The sequence below is a fragment of the Anabrus simplex genome, chromosome 1 (assembly GCF_040414725.1).
Source record: "Anabrus simplex isolate iqAnaSimp1 chromosome 1, ASM4041472v1, whole genome shotgun sequence".
Lineage (NCBI taxonomy): Eukaryota > Metazoa > Arthropoda > Insecta > Orthoptera > Tettigoniidae > Anabrus > Anabrus simplex.
Genome location: NC_090265.1, coordinates 457,808,836 through 457,830,159, shown reverse-complemented (window position 1 = coordinate 457,830,159; position 21,324 = coordinate 457,808,836). Strand labels below are relative to the sequence as shown.

At 40.1% G+C, this 21,324-nt stretch overlaps 1 protein-coding gene across 1 annotated transcript in view; it reads right to left on the bottom strand.

Moving 5' to 3' along the window:
- Positions 1-21,324, bottom strand: part of LOC136873103 (neuropeptide Y receptor type 2) — a 289,478-nt gene that overhangs the window by 153,621 nt on the left and 114,533 nt on the right. Inside the window, 1 exon segment of the mRNA XM_067146685.2 lies at positions 10,244-10,423. Within this exon segment, the coding sequence (XP_067002786.2) occupies positions 10,244-10,423 (180 nt within the window).

Here is a 21,324-nt window from a genome sequence, read left to right as displayed (position 1 = left end):
GCTCCCATGCTTTTTAGGGACATTGAGAAATACCAACGTGAAGATCCGACGCTGGCTCCGATAATGGAAACCCTTTCTTCTGGGGAACATGTTGTCCCTTATGTTCTGAGGAATGGTGTTTTATGTTGCCCTTCGAGGCAGGATAAGATGATGAAAGTTGTCGTTCCAGCTGTTCTTGTGCCTATGATCTTCAAGTATTATCATGAAACCCCATTAGGAGGGCATCTGGGTATCTTTAAAACTCGTGAAAAGATTCGTGAAATGTTCATCTGGAAAGGTATGGACGGTGAAATCCGTGAACTTGTAAAAGCTTGTAAATCTTGTTTGCTCAGTAAACCCACCATGTCCACCAAGGTAGGCCTTTTGTCTTCGCATCAAGCATCGCGCCCCATGGAACGCCTGTATATTGATTATGTAGGACCATTCCCCCAGTCAAAGGGTAATGCCAACAAGTTCATCCTTGTGTGTGTAGATGGTTTTACCAGATTTTCCTGGTTATTTCCGACTAAGCTGGCTACCGCTCAGTCCACCATTACTTGCCTAAATTCTATTTTTGCTTCTTTTGGTCCGTGCCAATATATTGTATCTGATAATGCTAAGGCTTTTACATCTAATTTATTTCGTAAATTCTGTTTTGACTTATCCATCTCTCATGTAACGACTTCGGCGTATTACCCTCAACCATCTCTGGCTGAACGGGTTAATCGTAATCTCAGGTCCGCACTGATTGCCTATCATCATGATGATCATTCCAGGTGGGACACGTCCCTGCATTGGTTAGCTTTTGCTTTGAATTCGGCGGTTCATGAATCTCACAAGTTTACTCCAGCTTCTTTGATGTTCAAGTTTGTTCCCAACTCGCCGCTCTCTAACCTCTGGTCTCTGAGTGACATTCTACCCGAGACAATAGATCCGGATAACATTAAAGATCTTTGGAAGAAGGCTAAAGCCAATCTTAAAGTGTCTCATGAAAAGGTTAGGGAAAGGTATGATCGTGGACGGAGACCCACCCCTTTGAAGGTAGGTGACCAAGTTATGGTCAAGAATTTTGTTCCCGCGGGCAAGCTTGCCCCCAGATTTCATGGGCCTTGTATAATTCTCGATTTTCTCACGCCGGTTACATTGTTAGTAAGCAATCCAGCCACCGAGAGGATATTTAGGGTTCACCTGTCCCAGGTGAAACCGGTGTAAATTTTGTGTCAACTTGCTTCATATAATTTGAAAGGAATATGAAGGTTATATTTTTTTTTTTGAGTTCAACTTTAAGGCTTTCTGCCCTTTCTATAATATTTTGGTCTTATATGTAATCCTCTTGTAAAACCTTCCCCGATCCGTTAAACTGCCATTCTGTCTTTGCCTCGGCCATTACCACGCTCCCGTCTCCTGCTTCAATACACACTGTGGCTTAATTTGAGTAAATGCCATGGATATCTGCACGCCGCTGACCCCTCGACCTCCTCACCAAGCCTGTGCCCTCTAAGAAACATGATGGTCCAACACAATTCTGCCGCCGAGTTTTTATGTTTCAGTGCCCCCGCAGCCGCGCAGCGCCGTGCAGCAACTGGGGAGGGGGATGGGCCCCCTCCTCTCCAGCGAGGACGACATGTGCACGGCGAGCCGGAGCTCTCCTCCCGGCCAAGGCTGATGTGCGGCGCACGACCTGCTACTTGCCCGCAGCCTGTATACCTTCACCGCGGGCGCGGCGTACTTCAACACCTCTGCTCCCCTCATAGTGCGGGCGAGCGGTATCTCAGGGTACTTGAGGGGTCCGAGCGGCCTCCTTTGGACGCAAGCTGCAACGGCCGGTCTGGCCATCCAACTTAGCCTACATCAACTACATGGACAGTCACTATAAGAGATGACTACACTTGGGAATTCAACAACAAATTTGGTGGACATTGCAAAATTTTTCATCACCTTTTAAAAGATTATCTTCAGAAATTCGCCTTCTACAAACATAAAAACCTTACGTTACCAATTACAACAAAAATTTTGGAACTGAATTAAGAATTTCTCAAATACTTCTGCAAATTATTTTAATATCAACATCAAAACTTGGACTTTTGTTTTCAAACTGACTTCATGTGAAATCCCTGGAGGAACTTTTGGGGGGGAGGTCTGTACCGGGTGGTACACCTCCACGCCGCTAATTTAAATGGGCGCCTTTTGAAACTCCTCTGCTGGAGGAACTCTGAACTTTATCTATGCTATTAATTCTCTACTTTCGCAGAAGATGTCACCACGTGGAAAATTTTGAGTTTTAGAACTGTGTCACTTTTGATGTGTTTTTGTTTCGCTTGAAGTAAGAAGTGTGAACTTTCTCTTCTAGAGGACACTACTGAAGATCTACAATAGTGCAACCTAGTGCGGAGTCAAAGAACTATTTTGTTGGAGAAAATTTAATTTCAAGAGTTTGTTCTTTGTTAAATTTCTTTCTGTCTTTGTTTAAGTTGGCAATATTTACCCCTTTCTTCCCCTTGTTATGAATGTAACCAATCCCGAATTTCTTTAATTAATTTCTGACCAATCAGGGGTATCTTCCCCCAACTTGAATCTGTTGCGGGGTCCTATCCAATAAAATATTTGTGGGCGGGTGTTTTCTTTCCCCTAACGCCTAGAACCTTCCACGAGAGGATATAAACTGCTGATTTTTGGGTCTCTGCGCCACTTCTGTTCCATCTTTCAGTGTGTTAAGTACATAGCAGGGGGCGGGAAGCGCCTCTTTCTTCGGCAGCGGACAACAACAAGGTAATGGCCGATTAATAACTTCTTTCTTTGCTAGCTCAGCAGTTTAACTTTCGGGGCGGGTTCTAAGCGTTCTACCATGTAACCTTTTCCTAAATGTAACTACTCTTTTATATATTCTCTTTTAAAGCTTCATATTGGGATAGAGAGTGCTAACCCTCTCGAGCTCCCACTCATATTGTTGTGAGGTGAACTTAGTTTTCTCAACCTATTCTTCGATAACGTAAAACAATGTGTTCTCTTCTTAAGTCACCTCTTTAGAATGGGATTAGCCCTTGTGTTAACGGCCTAGTGCCAAGTAGGTCTTAATCAAAGTGTACTAGGAGTGCCAGTTTGCCTCCTCCCAAATTGTCATTTTAGAGGTCATTTAATTAACCTTCTTTTTCATTCAATAGACCTCAGTAGGTTGGGTATTTTACCCCTGTGTATATGTCCTGAGAGGACAGCTTGAAGGTGAAGTTTGGTGTGGCCTGTGATTGGCTTACACTTTGAGAGCAGATTGCGCTTTTGGAATTCAATTTTTGTATGCCTCGAGGAGGCTTTACTGTGTAATTTGGAGCAAGTGCTCCAGGGTTTGATTGGGGTCTTCTGCCCCTTGGTTAAAATTTGTATATCGGAAAGTTGGGCTAGTTGCCCAAGAATTGTGAACTCAGGGCTCGAAGCCCAAATTCTGTAATCTCTGTAATTGTACATTTCAAATTGTGTTTCGGCTACTAAGTACCTGTTCTTTGTTATTACTTAATTTTGAAAAGAAAATATAACCTTGTTAAATTTTACAGTAACTTTGATTCCGTAGTTTGAGACTCATTCACGCCCGCACCTTCTTTCACCTCTACCTACCACCAAAACACGGTAACAATAATAATAATAATAATAATAATAATAATAATAATAATAATAATAATAATAATAATAATAATAATAATAATAATGTTCTGGACCGCCGTCAAATGTGCGGAACACGCTGGAAACGGGTCCTGGACAGGTAATGACAGTACCGCCAAGGCATCCAAGACGACACCACGCCGGATCTCCTGAAGGATTTGATCCATATTTAAAATGCTTTTAGGAAAAGATGGCAAAGATTGAGGGACCCAACTGACCGGGTGGAATACCTGGACCTAGCCCGGGAAGTACGAAATCGATTGCTGGAAAGAAAGATTGAAAAATGGGAGGAAACTTGCCGTAATCTATTAGAAAACGAGTCAGATCGCGAATTTTGGCGGATTCTCGCAGAAAACGAGTCAGATCGCGAATTTCGGCGTATTATATATCTAAAACAATAAGCATTCAATTACAAATTTCAGTATAATACCGTAGCGAAGCACGGGTATATTGCTAGTCTTATACATAAAATTGGATGCTGGTATATTTGACGTTAATAGACTCAAAAACTACTGGACCGATTTCGCTGAAATTTTCACAGTTTGTTCTTATTACATCTGAGAGGGATTATAAAGTGATTTGAACGAAATCTGATTGGTAGTACGGCACTTAGGGGTGAAAAATGAAATAGGGTGAAATAGGGGAAGATAAGCAAACCGCAAGACAAGTCTGATAGCGGATTGCCTACCCAACGGTATGAGAAGATTCCAATATGTTGCCAAAACTACTGGACATAAAGAAATGAAATTTTGGATGTTAAATTTATATTACGATGTAGGTGCATGTTAAGGGAGGATTTTTGGATATTCCGCCGTTAAGGGGGGAACAGGGAAGCGAATTTTTAGAATGAGTATGTATATCTCAAAAACTTAACAGTTTAAATACGTGAACATTAGTATTTGGAATCTCATTTAAAAATAAGGAAACACGTATATTTTTGCTTCCGGAAATTCCTCTTAAGGGGGGGTGCGGTGAAAAGAGGTTAAAAAGAGGTTGAATACTTTTTACGATGATACTTATATCTTAAAAACTGAAGATGTTACATACGTGAAAATTGGTATTTGGAATCTTCTTTAAAAATGAACACATTTTGTATTTTTGGAAAATCCAGTTTAATAGGAGTGAACGGTATTGACAAAGGGGGTGAGTTTTTTAAAAGACTAATTATATCTGCAGTATTTCTCAGAAAGATAACATTTTACACACGTGAAAATTGGTATTTGGAATGTCCTGTGAAAGTAAAGAAACACAGGTTATTTGTTTTCGGAAAATCCGCTTAAGGGGAACTGAAAGAGGGATGAATTTCTAAAATGAGCGTATCGACAGCACATCTCAAAAAATGTTACAGACGTGAAAATTGGTATTTTTGGTTTCCGGAAAAAAACACTTAAGAGAGGGAGGTAAAAAGGACTGAAAAGGGAGTGGAAATCGTTTTATTAGCATGCTGATATCTCAAAAATGGAAGAGTTTACAGACGTTAAAATTGGTATTTGCAGTCTCCTAAAAACTAAAGAAATACGTATTTTTTTGTTTTCGTAAAATCTACTTAGGTGGATTTGGGTGGGGGTAGGACTGATAAAGGGGTTGAATTATTCTTTTGGGGATACTTATATCTCAAAAAATGAAGATGTTACTGACGTGGAAATAGGTATTTGGAATCTCCTTTAAAAATAAACATTGTTTTTCGACTTAAGAGAAGACTATTTCACACACCTACGGTTCTAAGTCGCATCTTAGCTCCAAAAGGCAATAGAACAAACGTGGTATACAAAGACTTTCTGGGGTAAATGGAAGTCAATTCTTCGGTGAGTTTTTATACTTTAGGGATTTTCAGATAATGTCTTAGTACAGTACCGAGGAACGATTACTTTAATCAGATGATGAAATCCACGCGAGCGAAGCCACGGGTAACTGCTAGTAATATATAAAATTTATTCTGTTTATTAGTTACTCATGTATCAATGAGATTCGTCTTTCGTTTTATAGCCATTATTCACTGCAATTTCCTTAATGAAAGTTCTTTATCGAAATCTGACTGATTTGGGGGTTCAATATGAAGAATTTGGTGTTGATGAACGGGATTAAACAAATACTTGTTTGTTATAAGGTGTTTAGCGAACTACAACTCTAGGGTTATGTAATTTCTATGATCATGCTCTTAGGTCGTGATTTAAAAATTTCGCCCTCTCCTGCCTACTCAAACGGGTAGCAGTCACTGTAATGTCATTTATGTGCACCACTTTTATTTTCTTTGGTGATGTTATACTCTGTTTCCGATAATTTTGAAAATGATAATTACATTTTAAAATACTACTGAATAACCGTGCCATTGCACAGGGCATCCTAGTTTTTCATAAACTGAACCATAGTGTTGTAGAAATGTCCACTGTTCCCTCTCATGACGAAGCGATGAGTACATTTATCACTTTATTACACTTTTGGATTACAAAGAGTCGCCAATCATTACCACAAGTGTTGAAATAAATGAACTAATTCATACGAACATTCATTGTTCACCTTCCGATTCTTATCTTGGTGAAAATAAACCATACAGTAGGTGAAAAGGACCTTTAATCTGGCGTGGAAATTATGACGGTTTCCTAGGGGCAAAAAACACAGCACTTGGCAATAATTGATGTAACTTCTTGAAGAAAAAAGTAGTTTGCGTGCATTTTTATGTGCGAATGGCGACTTTCTCTTTAGCAACATTCTTCGTACAATTATTATCTGGCTTTTCCTGTCCCTTTCCCTTTTCGCCTATACCTTCATTCACAGTGGACAATAATACAACTTATAACATTGATTAATTGTTACAGTTATGATGATAATGGTACTGCTTTAAGGAGAAGTAGGCCTAAAACTGCGCAACCATCCTGCATTGACAATAATCATAGGGAAAATGGAAGAGGTCTAAAGTATGGAAGAATGGGGATATCGGCAAAAGAAAGGAAAAAGCCACGAAAATCGTGGAAACGAAGATAGAGAATGGTTGCCCAGGTCCTCTTAAAATAGCACCACCGTAATAACTAAAACAATTATTATTATAAGTTGTGTTATTGTCTACTATGAATGAAATACTCGCTAGGCCTCGCAAACCTAATGACATCGGTGTCGGAGGAGGACAGGTGTTGAGCGAGGGAGGTCGGACAGGAAAGATGAAAGTGAGGAGGCTATTGGCTTTACGTCCAACCGACACAGATAGGTCTTCAGGCGACGATGGGATAGGAAATGCCTAGGAATTGGAAGGAAGTGACCGTGGCCTTAATTAAGGTACAGCCCCGGCATTTGCCTGGTGTGAAAATTCGAAACCACGGAGAACCATCTTCAGGGCTGCCAACGGTGGGATTCCAACCCATTATCTCCCGAATTCAACATCACAGCTGCGCGACCCTAACCGCAAGGCCATTTCGCTCGGTTACATGTTTCTCCCATGGTCAATTATATGCTCCCAATAGAGTGACAGGTAATGTTTACTCTACGGCACTAGGTTAATGATTTCACAGTTAGAGAAAAGTATAAAACTACGAATCGATATCAATAATTCGCCATGAATTCTAAGTTATTAAACTGCAGAAAAACAACGTAATTCCTTTTCCATTTGTGATACATTTTCAAATGTTTATTGATAAAATATTACATTCTATTGCCACAATATATATTGCGTATTATTCCATTACCTCGAAACTTTGCAACTTTACATGAACAATGAGATACATAGCGGGTGGAGCCAGCAGGTAAGTAGGTAAATGCTAGTAACATTCATCAAAGTGAAAGTTTATGTGCTGGAGAAGATTAGATTGACATTTGACTCGGTTACATATTTAATGAAGTCCATTTCCACTGTATAGATTGACTGTACATTCTGCTCAGATCAAAATAATGCCGTGCACATAAGACATATCGGAAGTATGCAGTTTGGATTGGAACTGGTCAGCCTCTGTAGTGTAGTGGTTAGTGTGATCAGCGGCCACCCGCTGAGGCCCGAGTTCGATTGCCGGCTCTGCTACGAAATTTGAAAAGTGATGCGAGGGCTGAAACGGGGTCCACTCAGCCTTGGGAGGTCAACTGAGTAGAGGGGCGTTCAGGTCCCACCTCAGCCATCCTCGAGGCGGTTTTCCGTGGTTTCCCACTTCTCCTCCAGATAAATGCTGACATGGTACCTAACTTAAGGCCATGGCCGCTCCCTTCCCTCTTCCTTGTTTATCCCTTCCCCCACATGGCCACTGTTCAGCATAGCAGGTGAGGCCTCCTGGGCGTGGTACTGCGTCCTCCACCACAGTTGTATCCTCCCGACCCAAAGTCTCACGCTCCAGGACACTGCCCTTGAGGTGGTAGAGGTTGGCTCCTTCTCTGAGTCCGAGGGAAAAACCAACACTGGAGGTAAAGGGATTAGAAAGAAGAAATGACGGGAACTGGATCCTACAAATGACAAATACTTTATTTAGTTGAAACTAGCTGATGTACTCGCGCTTTGCTACAGAATTCTAGGTTAGGTTGTGTACACGTTGTGAGTAAGATTGTATTAAATTGCAAACGTTAACCTAGAAGCACGACAGGGAAGTCACAAAACGTATTTCCTTATGCAGAGACTGGGTTAGGGAATTTTAATTGTGATGGTAGGCCTTCTTGCCTAACATCAGTCACAATCAACTTGGAGAGATTTCATTATAATGGCAGACATTCACTCTCTACCTGCACTTTTACATCCTCAGAAAGGCTGTCTTAGTGGTTTTCCCAACTGAAATCAACATAGATCAGTACAATGACGCCAGTAGTAATGTCACGATTAAAAGCAATGTTATCATATGAAATACTCGTACAAATGAAAAAAACACACATTTTCACACCTTTAACGAATAATACTACGGTGCCGATCTAACAGTCCAACGTTCCATAGCTGGAATGACCATTCCGCAGAGAGCCGTGATCCGTGACCACTCTTTAATGTCGGGGCGGGGGGGGGGGAATTTTGTGGAGTCTCAGGGCAAAAATTATGCCCTTTTACTCATCTGTTTAATAGTAGTACCCGATGAGTCGGAAAATCTCAATTCACTACACTGGCGTGGGAAAAACTATCTGACTTGGAGGCAACTTTTTCCTCCAAGCCAGAGGAGAAACTCCTTCTTCGCTGCAAATTAGGAATCAAACGAATGTAGAATTCAGTAAAAGTGAAGAGGAAGAAGCTACTCTTAAGAAACTGCTCTTTTCAGGCTCCATTCAGCGCGTCAGAGTAGGGATCAAATAGTTGGAATACTATGATGAACCAGTGTGTTACGTATCAGCAGTATCAGAAAATGTGTGAACCAGAGGAATGGCATGCTAGAGAAGAAAGTTATCCAACGCCCCAGTTATTTCCCGTCAATATTCAGGCAGGCTGTTATTCTCGGTACCCAGCAGTAATCCCATCTATCGGAGATCTGTGGTAGCATAAGAGACAAAGAACCTCACAACAAACAATGGTCAATGTAATGTTATTGTTGATGAGTTTTTATGAACTTTCGATATTGTAGGCCTTCACATTTAGTTTTATTCCGACTCTGAAATACCACTCTTATCATAGTCCGTACGGTAAAACTGAATAAAACATAAATGATCGGAAGTTGTATTCTCTATGACTTTTCGATAAGACCAATAATATAGGTATTTAAAAATTACATTTTAGGCGCCTTCCCCTAAATTACAATTTCATCCAAGGTGAATAAAATTGTTTATAGCTTAGACTTCAGTTTCTTTTCCCCCGACTGTATATACCGATTTTCATTCAATTCTGTTTACCCATTTTCTCGTGGCTCGGCATTGATATGGACTTAGCAACAGAAGTACAAATTCATGAATATCTCTGTCATCATAGCCGGTACGGTAAAAATTTATAAGACATAAATGATCGGAAATTTAATTCTACATAGCTTAAGTTATGTAGTATTTATCGACAGGACCGCTGGTGACATACATATTTAAATTTTAGGCCTTCCCCTAAACTACCATTCCAGTAAGCGTGAATAAAATGATTTATTTGTAGCGGCTCATTCCCCGACTTTACATACCGATTTTCATTAAATTCTCTTCAGCCGTTTTCTCGTAATGCGCGTACAGACAGACAGACAGACAGACAGACAGACAGACAGACAGACAGACAGACAGACAGACAGACAGACAGACAGACAGACAGACAGACAGACAGACAGACAGACAGACAGACAGACAGACAGACAGACAGACAGACAGACAGACAGACAGACAGACAGACAGACAGACATTACGGAAAAGTAGAAAGTGCATTTCCGTATTTCTGTGGTCATGACCGATACAGAAACACCATTCTTTTTAAATTTTGAGCAATGTACAGACAAAACTCTTATTTCATATGTATGTATGTTCCTAATTTCCGATGTTGAAAAATTTCCACCCAGATCCCTCCCACTCTTTCTCGTGTTGTGCGTATTTGGGTGTGTGTGTGTGTGTGTGTGTGTGCAAGAGGGAGAGGGATATTGAGGCAAAAGGAAATTAATCATGACGTTAACTGTGTAGGTACAACTGATTTCTTTTAATAACACTTGGCTTATTTTAGGTAGTGCTTTTTCTACTTTAGAATTCACAGAATTTGAATACCTACCCCAAGGTCCACGTAGGTGAGGTATATTGGATAGGGCAGCACAATACACACCGCAAGGACCCACGTGCCCACCGCGCAGAAGAAAACGGGAAGACGAGGCTTGGTGGGGTCCATGACCAGTCTATAGCGGTCTATAGCTATCATCAAGAAGGTCAGTGTAGATACGTGGAGTGGTGTGTCCTGGAAAACAAGAAACGAAGTAATGTAATTAATAGAATTTTGCTCATGACTACCGGTACTAATATATATATATATCAAGGAATATATGAAAGATCGGGAGTACAATTGTTGACTCTACCTGACACTGTGTCTGTTAGAGGAGTGGAGAGGTCCTACCTCTGTATACTTCGGGTCAGGATACTTGTCCAGTGACCGTTATCGGTACTACCTTCGCAACCAACGCCCTTTAATAAGTATGAGAGTTTCACGATGATTGGTCAACTCTCATTATTGGCACTACTTTCGCCCCTAAGGCTTATAAATAAGTATGAGAGGTTCACGATGATTGGTCAACTGCGGTTACTGGCACTACTTACGCCACAAAGGCTTGTAAATAAGTATGAGAGCTTCGCGATGATTGGTCAACTGCCGGTTTTGGTACTACTTACGCTCCTAAGGCTCAATATTGAGTACGAAAGGGTGACTGTCACTGGCTCTAATTTACGTCCTTATTACTTACCCTGAAACTATCATACTTATTAACGAGCCTTAAGGGCGTAAGTAGTGGCGATAACTGCAGTTGGACAAACAGCTGAACCCCTCATACTTCGTGGTTGAGTGCTCATTGTCTTGGCCTTCAGTTCTCGGGATGCCATGTGTTCGATTCATGGGTAGGTAGAGGTATTTTACTCTTAAGCAGTTAATTTATTTGGCTCGGGACTGGGGGTTGGTGCCATCCTTATGTTCTTACGACGCACAGACTATTCGCAACACTACCTTCCACTACACAGTGCCTACGTTAAATACAAGGCCTAGAAAAGTGTTTACGGTTTGATCAGTAAAACTAGGTTCATCAAATTCAGAATCTCGCCGCTAGATAATACGTTAACTGAGATATAATTCGGTGGAGTTAACATTAGTAAAGTCAGAAGGGAAACGGGTTTACACGCTTTTTACAAATGAAAATAATTTAATATAGAGAATTGCTGCGTCTCGAATTGTCTATCAGTCATTGTCAAGATAGTAGTTATTTTTAATTTTTCTGTATATAAGGTATTGAGAGAGAAATGACGATCCGCTATTTTCAGATCGAGTGGGAAGCAAGAATCTCTCTGTTCGCGCAGTACATTTTTAAGGTCCGTAGTTTGCATCTCCAGCGATATGATTCCAGCATGAGCACAACGATTAAATACTCCTAGCAAATCGATTCAGTTCTTTTGACTAGTTCACTAACAAACAGAAAGTCGTAAATTGTTGAAATGCCAATTTTCTAGTCTCACTATATCACTACCTAAAATGAAAATAGAGTATGATACAGTATGAGGGAGAAAAATTATCGAGGAATTGTAATACCTCCTTTAGATGGTGCTTTCACCATTTGTGAAGTAGAAATACAAGTCGATTCAATCAGACACACAACAGTGTAAAATCTACATTTAATAGGAATCGCTAACAGAAACAAAGTACATAAAAACTTAGGAATTTTGTCAAAATTCTTATGATATGCAGGAAGAGTAGAAGTCTGTACTTGAAGATGAAGTGAATAAGATTAACAAAGATGGCAAATGGTGAAAATTCTATTTCTTCTGAAGCAAGTTGAAATCTTCATTAAAAAGATGGATATGGTGAATCGGCCCTTAAATGAATTGTCAGCGTACTGGCCTTAGGTTCATAGAAGCCCGCGTTCGATTCTCGGCCGGGCCGGGGATTCGGGCATTCCGTCCCGCGGGTGCCCATCGCTGTAAACGGGCGGGCAGGTAGGCAGGCAAGCGATGAGTGTATGCCAGGGCCTCTCAAACGCCCAAAATCTCACGCGTGCAAATTGAAGCGCAGAGTTCCTGTGCACAGTGCATCGGTCCCATTCGGCTCGGTTCGGAACAACGCTTTGTCTCTGGGCTACTCGGCTAAGCTCGGCTCAACTCGGCTCGGATTTGGAGCGCTACGGAGCAAGTGAAGAAGAGGGAGACAGGCGGAGCGAGCGAGACATGCATGGGGAAAGAGATAGACAGCGCTATTGCTCCAAATCGAGGAGTGGGGTTCTGCACTCTGGTCAACCAAGCGAAGTCGTCTTTTGCACTGTGCACAGTGCATGCACTCTGAGAGGCCCTGGCGTATGCAGTTCAACCACAGTGACGTGACTACGTCACAAGCCGTGAAGGTTGGGCGAAGTTCTCCCAGCCATTCTCAATCACTGTGACGATAACAGAGTTTGAAATGGAGGTAGAAAATAATGAAAGATAGAGGGCAGAAATTCACGCCATTTTCAAATTACGTTGTAAGAAATAAGTTATTTACGTTTATTGCAGTTTAGGTATCTTGACCCGATACAATAAACAGACGTTAAACCTCAAATATTCTTATAATGTACGTAATAAATTACAATTTTCACTATTACATTTTAAAAGGTGCTTTAGAAATATGTCTAATATAAATGAATAAGAGGAATTTTACCTTTTTTAAGGGAAATATTGGCATGCCCATCCAAGGAATGGTAAATCATAGTTTGTACGCTTAAACCCTGTACCTTTGTAGATTGTAACAAACAAATTATAACGTGCTAGTTTTCTTTGTGGCTTGTGCTTGTTTGGGTTTACATTATCTGATAAATTCATCAACAATCCAATCATATTTACCGGGAATAACATCAGTTAGGTTATTTATTTGAAGGCATACTGTACGTGTATCTGGCAGAAATAATTACATTTTTGTTGTACTTTAATCTTGGATAGTAAATATCTATGTCCTCACTCGTGATGAAACTTCCTTTCACCCCATTTAGCTACTATTTTCAGAAATTCATTGAACAGGGAAAGTCACACAACACTACAACACTGTAAAAAAATCAAGCAGTAAACTTGCTGAGTTATGTACTTATAATACTTTTTGCTAAAATAAGAGGAATTTTAGTTTTTTAAATGGAAATACTGCCATGCTCATCCAAGGAATGATAAATCGTAACGTGTACGCTTAAACCCTGTACCTTTGTAGATTGTAACAAACTCATTATAACGTGCCAGTTTTCTTTGAATGAATGCAGATAAGAAAATAAAACTGAATATTTACATCTAGGACAGTGTAAATCAATCCGGAATATCTTGAAAATGTCCGTTCTTTTTAACTTTTTACGATTAAAGCACTTTACAGTAAAAACTGTACCCCAAGCAGCATTTCACTGAGGAGTGGAAGAGAGCTTCGTAATCACAATTGAACGTCAATGCTTCCTCCCTTCCCTGCGAAGTGTGTCCGCTCCTTCAGCTCACTGTGACGTATGCTTGCTACGTAAGCTGCCCGCATTTACGTCACGCCAGCCCGGTCGCACTGGGCTAGCCTCAACGGGCGCACAGCTGAGCACCTCTGGTTTATGAAGTCACTGAAATCTCTGTAACTCTCTGCAATGTAATTTCCATAATTTGTCACAAAATAACATGGGATTCACGATACGTGCGATATATAATAATCATACATGTCTCTTTTATGTACATCGCAGCGATACAGATAGGTCTTATGGCGACGATGGGATAGGAAAGGCAGAGGAGTGGGAAGGAAGTGCCTGTGGCCTTAATTAAGGTAGGATAGCCTGGTGTGAAAACGGGAAACCACGGAAAATCATCTTCAGGTTTGCCGACGGTGGGGCTCGAACCACTATCTCCCGGATTCAAGCTCACAGCTGCGTGCCCCTAACCGCACGACCAACTCGCCCGGTAAATGCATGTCCCAAAATACCAACAAGCAGATTCGGATGATAAGAGATTCTTTATCTCGGATGGAAGAGATTTGAACACCCAGGACGAGATAGATAGAATTAGACAAGATATACCTGAAGCTCTAGTTCTCGGGATTGAGACAACAGTTAAGTGCTTCAGGTATTTTTCGATTATTTTCCCTATATGCGTAGTCGAAAGATGATCAATGATGATATTGTGCTTTAATTATTTACTATCAAGATATCCGTGCTTTGCAGCGGTTTTACTGAAGGTTATCTTTCAAATTTTTGAGAATTCACGGTCGGCTAAACCTGTAAAATATACCCTCAGTTCTTACGCGTAAACGATTTTGGAGGAATTATTATTTACTTTGGATCTAAGATTATTCGATCCCGATAGAATTGGAATGTTTTAAAACCATATTTTATTTAATACCTTGGGCGTAGAAGGGACCAATCTGTGAAATTTTGACTTCGTACGTTGAACATTAACGGAAGAATGAATGGTTTGTTTTGGGGGTAGAAATGTTTAAAATGGTTCTTATTGTGATCCATGTCCACCTCCGTAACGTAACAATTAGTGTTATTAGCTGCCATACTCGTGGGCCCGGGTTCGATTCCCGGTACTGCCAGACATATAAGAATGGCAGGAGGACTGGTATGTGGTTAAAATTGTACATGTAGCTCACCTCCAATGGGAGTGAGCCTGAAAAGAGCTTCATCTCGGGATGAAACAGGAGTTTGCATTTGCAGTGATCCACCTAATAGCTGTTTTCTCAAATGGGACAATAGAAGAAATAAATAAATGTAAAGGTCTGGAACGAAATACCAGCGACAATTATGTTATATTGGAAATATTATAATTAAGGACATCAATCGATCAACCAACTTTCGCCTGAGTCAATCACCACTTTAATACGTCAATCTCTTCACGGCATACTCTCATTCTTTCTCCTTCTTTGGCCGACGACACTTCCCCATTCTTTATCTGACAACATTTCACAATATGGCAGTTTTCGATCGACGGACAGACAGTTAACAGTGCCAAGTTACACCATATGAGAAGTATGCTAACAACTGAGAATTCCTGAGCAATTTTTCTTGTACAAGCTTCAGTGCATTCTGATGAATTGGACTACGAGGGATTGAGACTACTTTGAAGTAGGGCCTCGTCATGGATTTTGACGTGAGGACGATTTTTTCACCGCGTGTACTTATTCATCCAACATGACGTGCTAATCAGGAGAACCGACCCTGGGTGAAATATCCCTGGTGTAAGGTCATCAGTTCCAGGACATTCTTCTATCGTCCGGGATAGGAGAAAAATTGAAGTCGACAATTTTCTGTTCCTCAGGTGTAAAGCAGATATTTTAGATTGAGGAAGTCAAACGGACTGTATCGCTATTGACCTATCCGAGGCTTTTGATCATGGGAGGTTACTGACGAAAATGAGGGCTATTGAACTAGACCCTTGTCTATCCTACAACACAGGATAAAAACTGCCGTTAATTACGGAATGCCTAAAGGAATACACAAGTATTACACAATTCTAAACCACAGTTAAGCCTATCCTAATTAGTACAAGAGAATTCTAGTGAAATGGTTTATACAGATACTTCTACTATACTACACAAATATTTTACAATAATAGAATAAGCACAGTGGAATACTGTGTAGGAGGGTTACTGACTGGAAGGTGATTGGAGATTGAAATAAGACTATGGAGTGGGTATGTGGGAAACTGGGAGTCAGATTTCTAGATTCAAATGGGTGGGTAGGAGGTAGGGATCTGCACTCAGATGGCCTCCTCATAAACCGCAGTGTGGTACATATAAGTAAGGCAATTTGTTTAGAAGGGTTATAGGGAGGTATATCCCTTGAATGGGTGGTAAAAGGTCTAGAAAATAGTACTCAGAGAACTAGAGTAGGTGAAGCATTATCTGATCCTGTAATGATTAACAGGAGAGTCCACAAGACAGCAATATTGGACGTTTACGTTTTCTTATATATATATATGTACACACACACGATATGACAAAAGAACTGGAATTACATAAGGCATTTTGTAGATGATGTTAAAATACTAAATAAATTACAGTATTAATTTATGTTTGCGCTAAGTATACTGTAATTAGGATACGTCTGAACGTAGTTCAAATTATTGTAGTGCACTGTAGTATTTTATTAGAAATTAGCGTGCTTATTCTATTATTGTAAAATATTTGTGTAGTATAATAGAAATATCTGTGGAAACCCTCTCACTAGAATTCTCTTCTGGTAATTAGGATAGGCTTAACTGTAGTTTAGAAGTGTGTAATACTTGTGTATTCCTTTAGGCATTCGGTAATTAACGGCAGCTTTTATCCTGTGTTGTAGGATAAAAATAATGTACTACGACTATTTTTTTAATGTAGCAGTATATTAATTACCTTATTGTCGCGTGATCCTTATGTACTATCCTAGACAATATTACTTTCCTTTCATTTTTTTGCACAGAATAAGTTATTATATTTTTCATTTTCTTTTCATTTTTCCGAAAAAAATGGATAAGGAGTGCAAGTGTAGGAACTGTAGGTGTGGCCAGGAATTAAGGAGTATGAGGGAAGGGTTGGAGAGTTTGAGGGTGATAATTAAGATAATTAACATTCTCCCAGAAGACAGCAAGGAAGGTAAGCCTCCCTCAAACAATGTACAGGATACAGTAGGTGTAAAAGCGAGAAGGGAAGGAAAGGGGGCAATTGTAGAAGACAGGTGGTCTAACGTTTCTAAGGGAAGGACATTACAGGCTAAGGGATCTATTCGGGATCAGGATTCGGGACAGGTGTCTGTCAGAAATCGGTACGATAAAATATTCAGCTATGTGGGAAACGATATGGTAAGGAATGTGATTGTAGCGGGAGATCTCTAGCATGATTCCAGTGTATAGGACCTCACCAGGATTACATGATTCGAGAACTGGGAAATATCCAAAGGAAAGCAGCTCGATTTGTTCTGGGTGATTTCCTACAAACGAGTAGTATTACAAAAATGTTGCAAAGTTTGGGCTGGGGAGACTTGGGAGAAAGGAGACGAGCTGCTTGACTAAGTGGTATGTTTTGAGCTGTCAGTGGAGAGATGGCGTGGAACAACATTCGTAAACGAATAAGTTCGAGTGGTGCTTTTAAAAGTAGGAAAGATCACAATATGAAGATACATTTGGAATTCAAGGGGACAAATTGGGGCAAATATTCGTTGATAGGAAGGAGAGTTAGGGATTGGAATAACTTACCAAGGGGGATGTTCAATAAATTCCCAATTTCTTTGAAATAATTTGAGAAAAGTCTAGGAAAACAACAGATAAGGAATCTGCCACCAAGGCGACTGCCCTAAATGAAGATCAGTTATTGATTGACTGCATAAAGACCTCGACAATATTGTGAGAAGGACGGCAGACAATGGTATGACTGTAAACGGTATAAAAAGTCAGATTATACGATTTACGAAGAGGAGAAGTCCTTTCAATTATAAATACTGTGTTGATGGGCTAATAGTTCCTCGTGGGGATCACAGATAGTAGGTCTACTTAGGTTGTGTAAATATAACGAAATATCTTCATGAAGGTAATCACGATCAACGAGGTTGTAAATAATTGTTACATATCTCTTCATATGGTTATGGGATTATTTATTGGTTTTATCAAGTATGTAAAAGAGAGAGAGAGCGTACTCGTCTCTGGTAAGAACCCAATTGGAGTATGGTTCCAGTGTATGGGCTGCAAACCAGGATTACTAGATACGTCAACTAGAAAAGATCCAAAGGAAAGCCGCAGGATTTTTTCTGGGCGATTTCCAACGAAAGATTATTGTTACGAAAGTGTTGCACACTTTGTTCTGGGAAGACTTGGGAGTAAGGAGACAAGCAGCTCGACTAAGTGGCCTGTTCCTATGTGTCGGTGGAGAGATGGCGTGAAATTACATTAGAAGAGGAATGTGCCTAAGCGAAACTTTAAAGTAGGAGGCGCGCGGCTGTGAGCTTGCATCCGGGAGATAGTAGGTTCGAATCCCACTATCGGCAGCCCTGAAGATGGTTATCCGTGGTTTCCCATTTTCACACCAGGCAAATGCTGGGGCTGTATCTTAATTAAGGCCACGGCTGCTTCCTTCCAACTCCTAGGCCTTTCCTATCCCATCGTCGCCATAAGACCTATCTGTGTCGGTGCGACGTAAAGCCCCTAGCAAAAAAAGTAGGAAAAAATATAATATGAAGATAAAATTGGAATTCAAGTGGAAACATTGTGGCAAATATTTTATAGGAAGGGGAATTGGGGATTGAAGTTTATTATGAAGGGAAATGTTCAAAACTTTATACTGAACTGCGAAAATGGTTGGTTCAAACGTGCTTTGTTTAGTATTAATTCAGAAATTAATAACATAGTTATATAATAACCTCAACCGAAGTTGTTTGATCGAACATACGGTAGATTTTAGGAACTGGAGCGGTAAACGTCGATATTGCATTGAGTACATATATGAAAAAGTTCATGTGGCAGTGTTTATTGTTCAATTCCTTGAAAACTATTCTCTTTACCAAGAACGTCATACGAGTTTACTAACTTTCAAGTGAACCGTCATCGTACAACAATATAAAGGTTCATATGAACGACACACTTTTTCTCTGTTACGCAACACTGAATTATAATATTGTGATCTCGAATGTGAATGTAATTTATGCTCTTAAAAATATTTGTCTTGATGCAATATTATGGTGGCTGAGATCGATGATCTATTGAATGAAATGGATGATTCCTCAAAAAAGAAGAAATAATACCTCATCCAGGATGTATGCAAATTTGAGAGAAAGTGATCTCAATATATACCTTGCATACATTTTGCCATACGTCTTATGTTGCGCCGTCTAGATAGATCTTATAGCGACGATGGGATCGGACAGGGCAAGGACGGCTGAGTAAATAAGTATGTAAGCAAGCAAGGTCTCAATTAAGGTACGGCCCTAGCATTTTCATGATGTGAAAGAGGGTAAACCACGGAAACTCTCTTCAAGGTTGTGGGGTTGGAACCTGGCATCTATCGAATGCGAGCTCACAGCTATGTGTCGTGAACCGCACTGTTCTGAAATAAAGTAGCTATATGAAATTCATGTAGGGCCTATACTAAATAAAAGATAATGTATATTGTACGTTGTGTTAGCGAGATGAAAGCACAGTATTTTCAGTCTGTTGGTCAAAGATTATAATACTATAAAAGATGCCTGTTATATCTCTTCATCACTATAGCAGCAAGTGCCTAAGTTCACTTCCAGCTGTGTTTCACAGTTTTCAGTTGGCAGGTTTCTAGCTGCCTCTAGAACTCACTCAACTCTGTTGGTGGAGGTAGAGTTGACTGTTGTTTTAAGTCTCGTCGCTCGCTTTTGGTCACCATTATCCTCTCAGTAACGTTAAGCTTACAAACTTTGTTGCACAGTCAAGTGTTAGATCACAGTTGGGAAACCACTCTAATGGCTGCTGGTTTCCGGAAGAGGTGTATATTACAAGGCCAGAAAGCGTGGTTTTACTTATTAGTTGGGATGTTTCTAAACAAATACCTTAAACACTTCCGCCCTTGAAACGTGCAACACTTCATTTTACACCATCTCGATTTTTCATTTTTATAAAATAAATGCGTTATGCTCAATTCAGGGCCTACTATTCCGAAAGTATGCTCAGTTCAAGGCCACGGTTCAAAATGTTGACGCAATCCATGAAAGAATTTACATCATTAAAGAACTAGCCGATAAATTTGTTGACTTGCCCACACAGTGGAATGTAGTTATCTGATAAGAAGTGGTGGTAGTGATTATTGTTTTAAGACAAAGTACAACTAGGCAATCATCCTCTATCGGAGGGTAAAAGGCACCCGATCCTTCGAAGAATGAAGGTATCGGCAAAAGAAGGACAACGGCCAGAAAGGTCGTGAAGACGATGCTCCCTAGGCCTCGGAACCTAATACCGTCGGGATTGGAAAAGAACAGGAGTTGACCAAGGGAGCTTGGACAGAATAGATGAAAGTGAGACACCTGCGACAAGTAATTAGAAAAAATGCCAGGACTCGGCTAACGTCCCCGTGGTAACACAACCACGCTCATGCTCCCATGTTAACAGCCACTGGGGCCTCTTTTCATTGCCTGTTACAACAGGTAGAGGATACCGTAGATGTTATTCTACCATCCCCTCCCGCAGGAGTACACCTGACGCGTATCTAAGTAACAGTTCTACATGTATTGAAAAAAAGTTTATTGTGTATTTTGTTGTCAAAAGTTGAGAATGGTGAAAGTAATGACATTGTCTTCAAGTTCCACTTTCTACTTTCAAAAAAAAAAAAAAATCGACATAGAATTAATTTTATTATAACGTGAACAGTGGTGATGGTGGCAGCGATTTTTGCTTAAAGGGTCAATACAACAATGTTACCAACCCTGTGCTGAAGATTTCAGTTTCAAGCAGTAAGGATAGGTGATAGTTGGCCACGAGACTGGTATCACACTATATATTCATGACGTCAATGTATTGCAAATAGTGATCGTCTGATTGGACTGAGATAAATACCAGCTAGAGGAAGCTGACATAGTGGGTCTGATGATTGGGGCAAAGGAGCAATTCCCGTTCTTGCCGCCGATTTTTGGAAATAGATGTCTCTGCCAGTTACAACGTTAGGGTAAATTGCCATCATTGCATTAAAGGGTACATTAACAATTCTAAGAAATCATTGTTACAATTATGTTACCATTTACATTCCTTAAGTGAATCTATTTCGTTCTTCTAAAAATTAATGTATGAGTATACTGTACTCTGTCGCAAGGCAGCCTCTGCATGAGAGGAGGTACTTCAAAAATTAAATAAATCCTAATTACAGCAGCATTTTTGTGATACAAATTAAAATTACAAATAATTATTAATATTACCTAGCCTAACTGAATTAAATCTAACCTAAACGAATCTAATATAATTAAGCTAGTCATATCTCTCCTGTTATTGCTCCAATATAGTTTAATATACTGAGAATAGAGTGCTTTATCTTAATTTTGTTATCTGTTAATGGTAGCCGTGAATTCTTTTAAAAATACTGTCATATTTGTACCGAAATCAAGAGCATTTTTTTCAGCTGCACTATTATAGTCTGTAAATTGGTGAACTTTGAGAGGCAGATGTACTAGCTCTTTTATTTGAAAATGTTAAATGAAATAT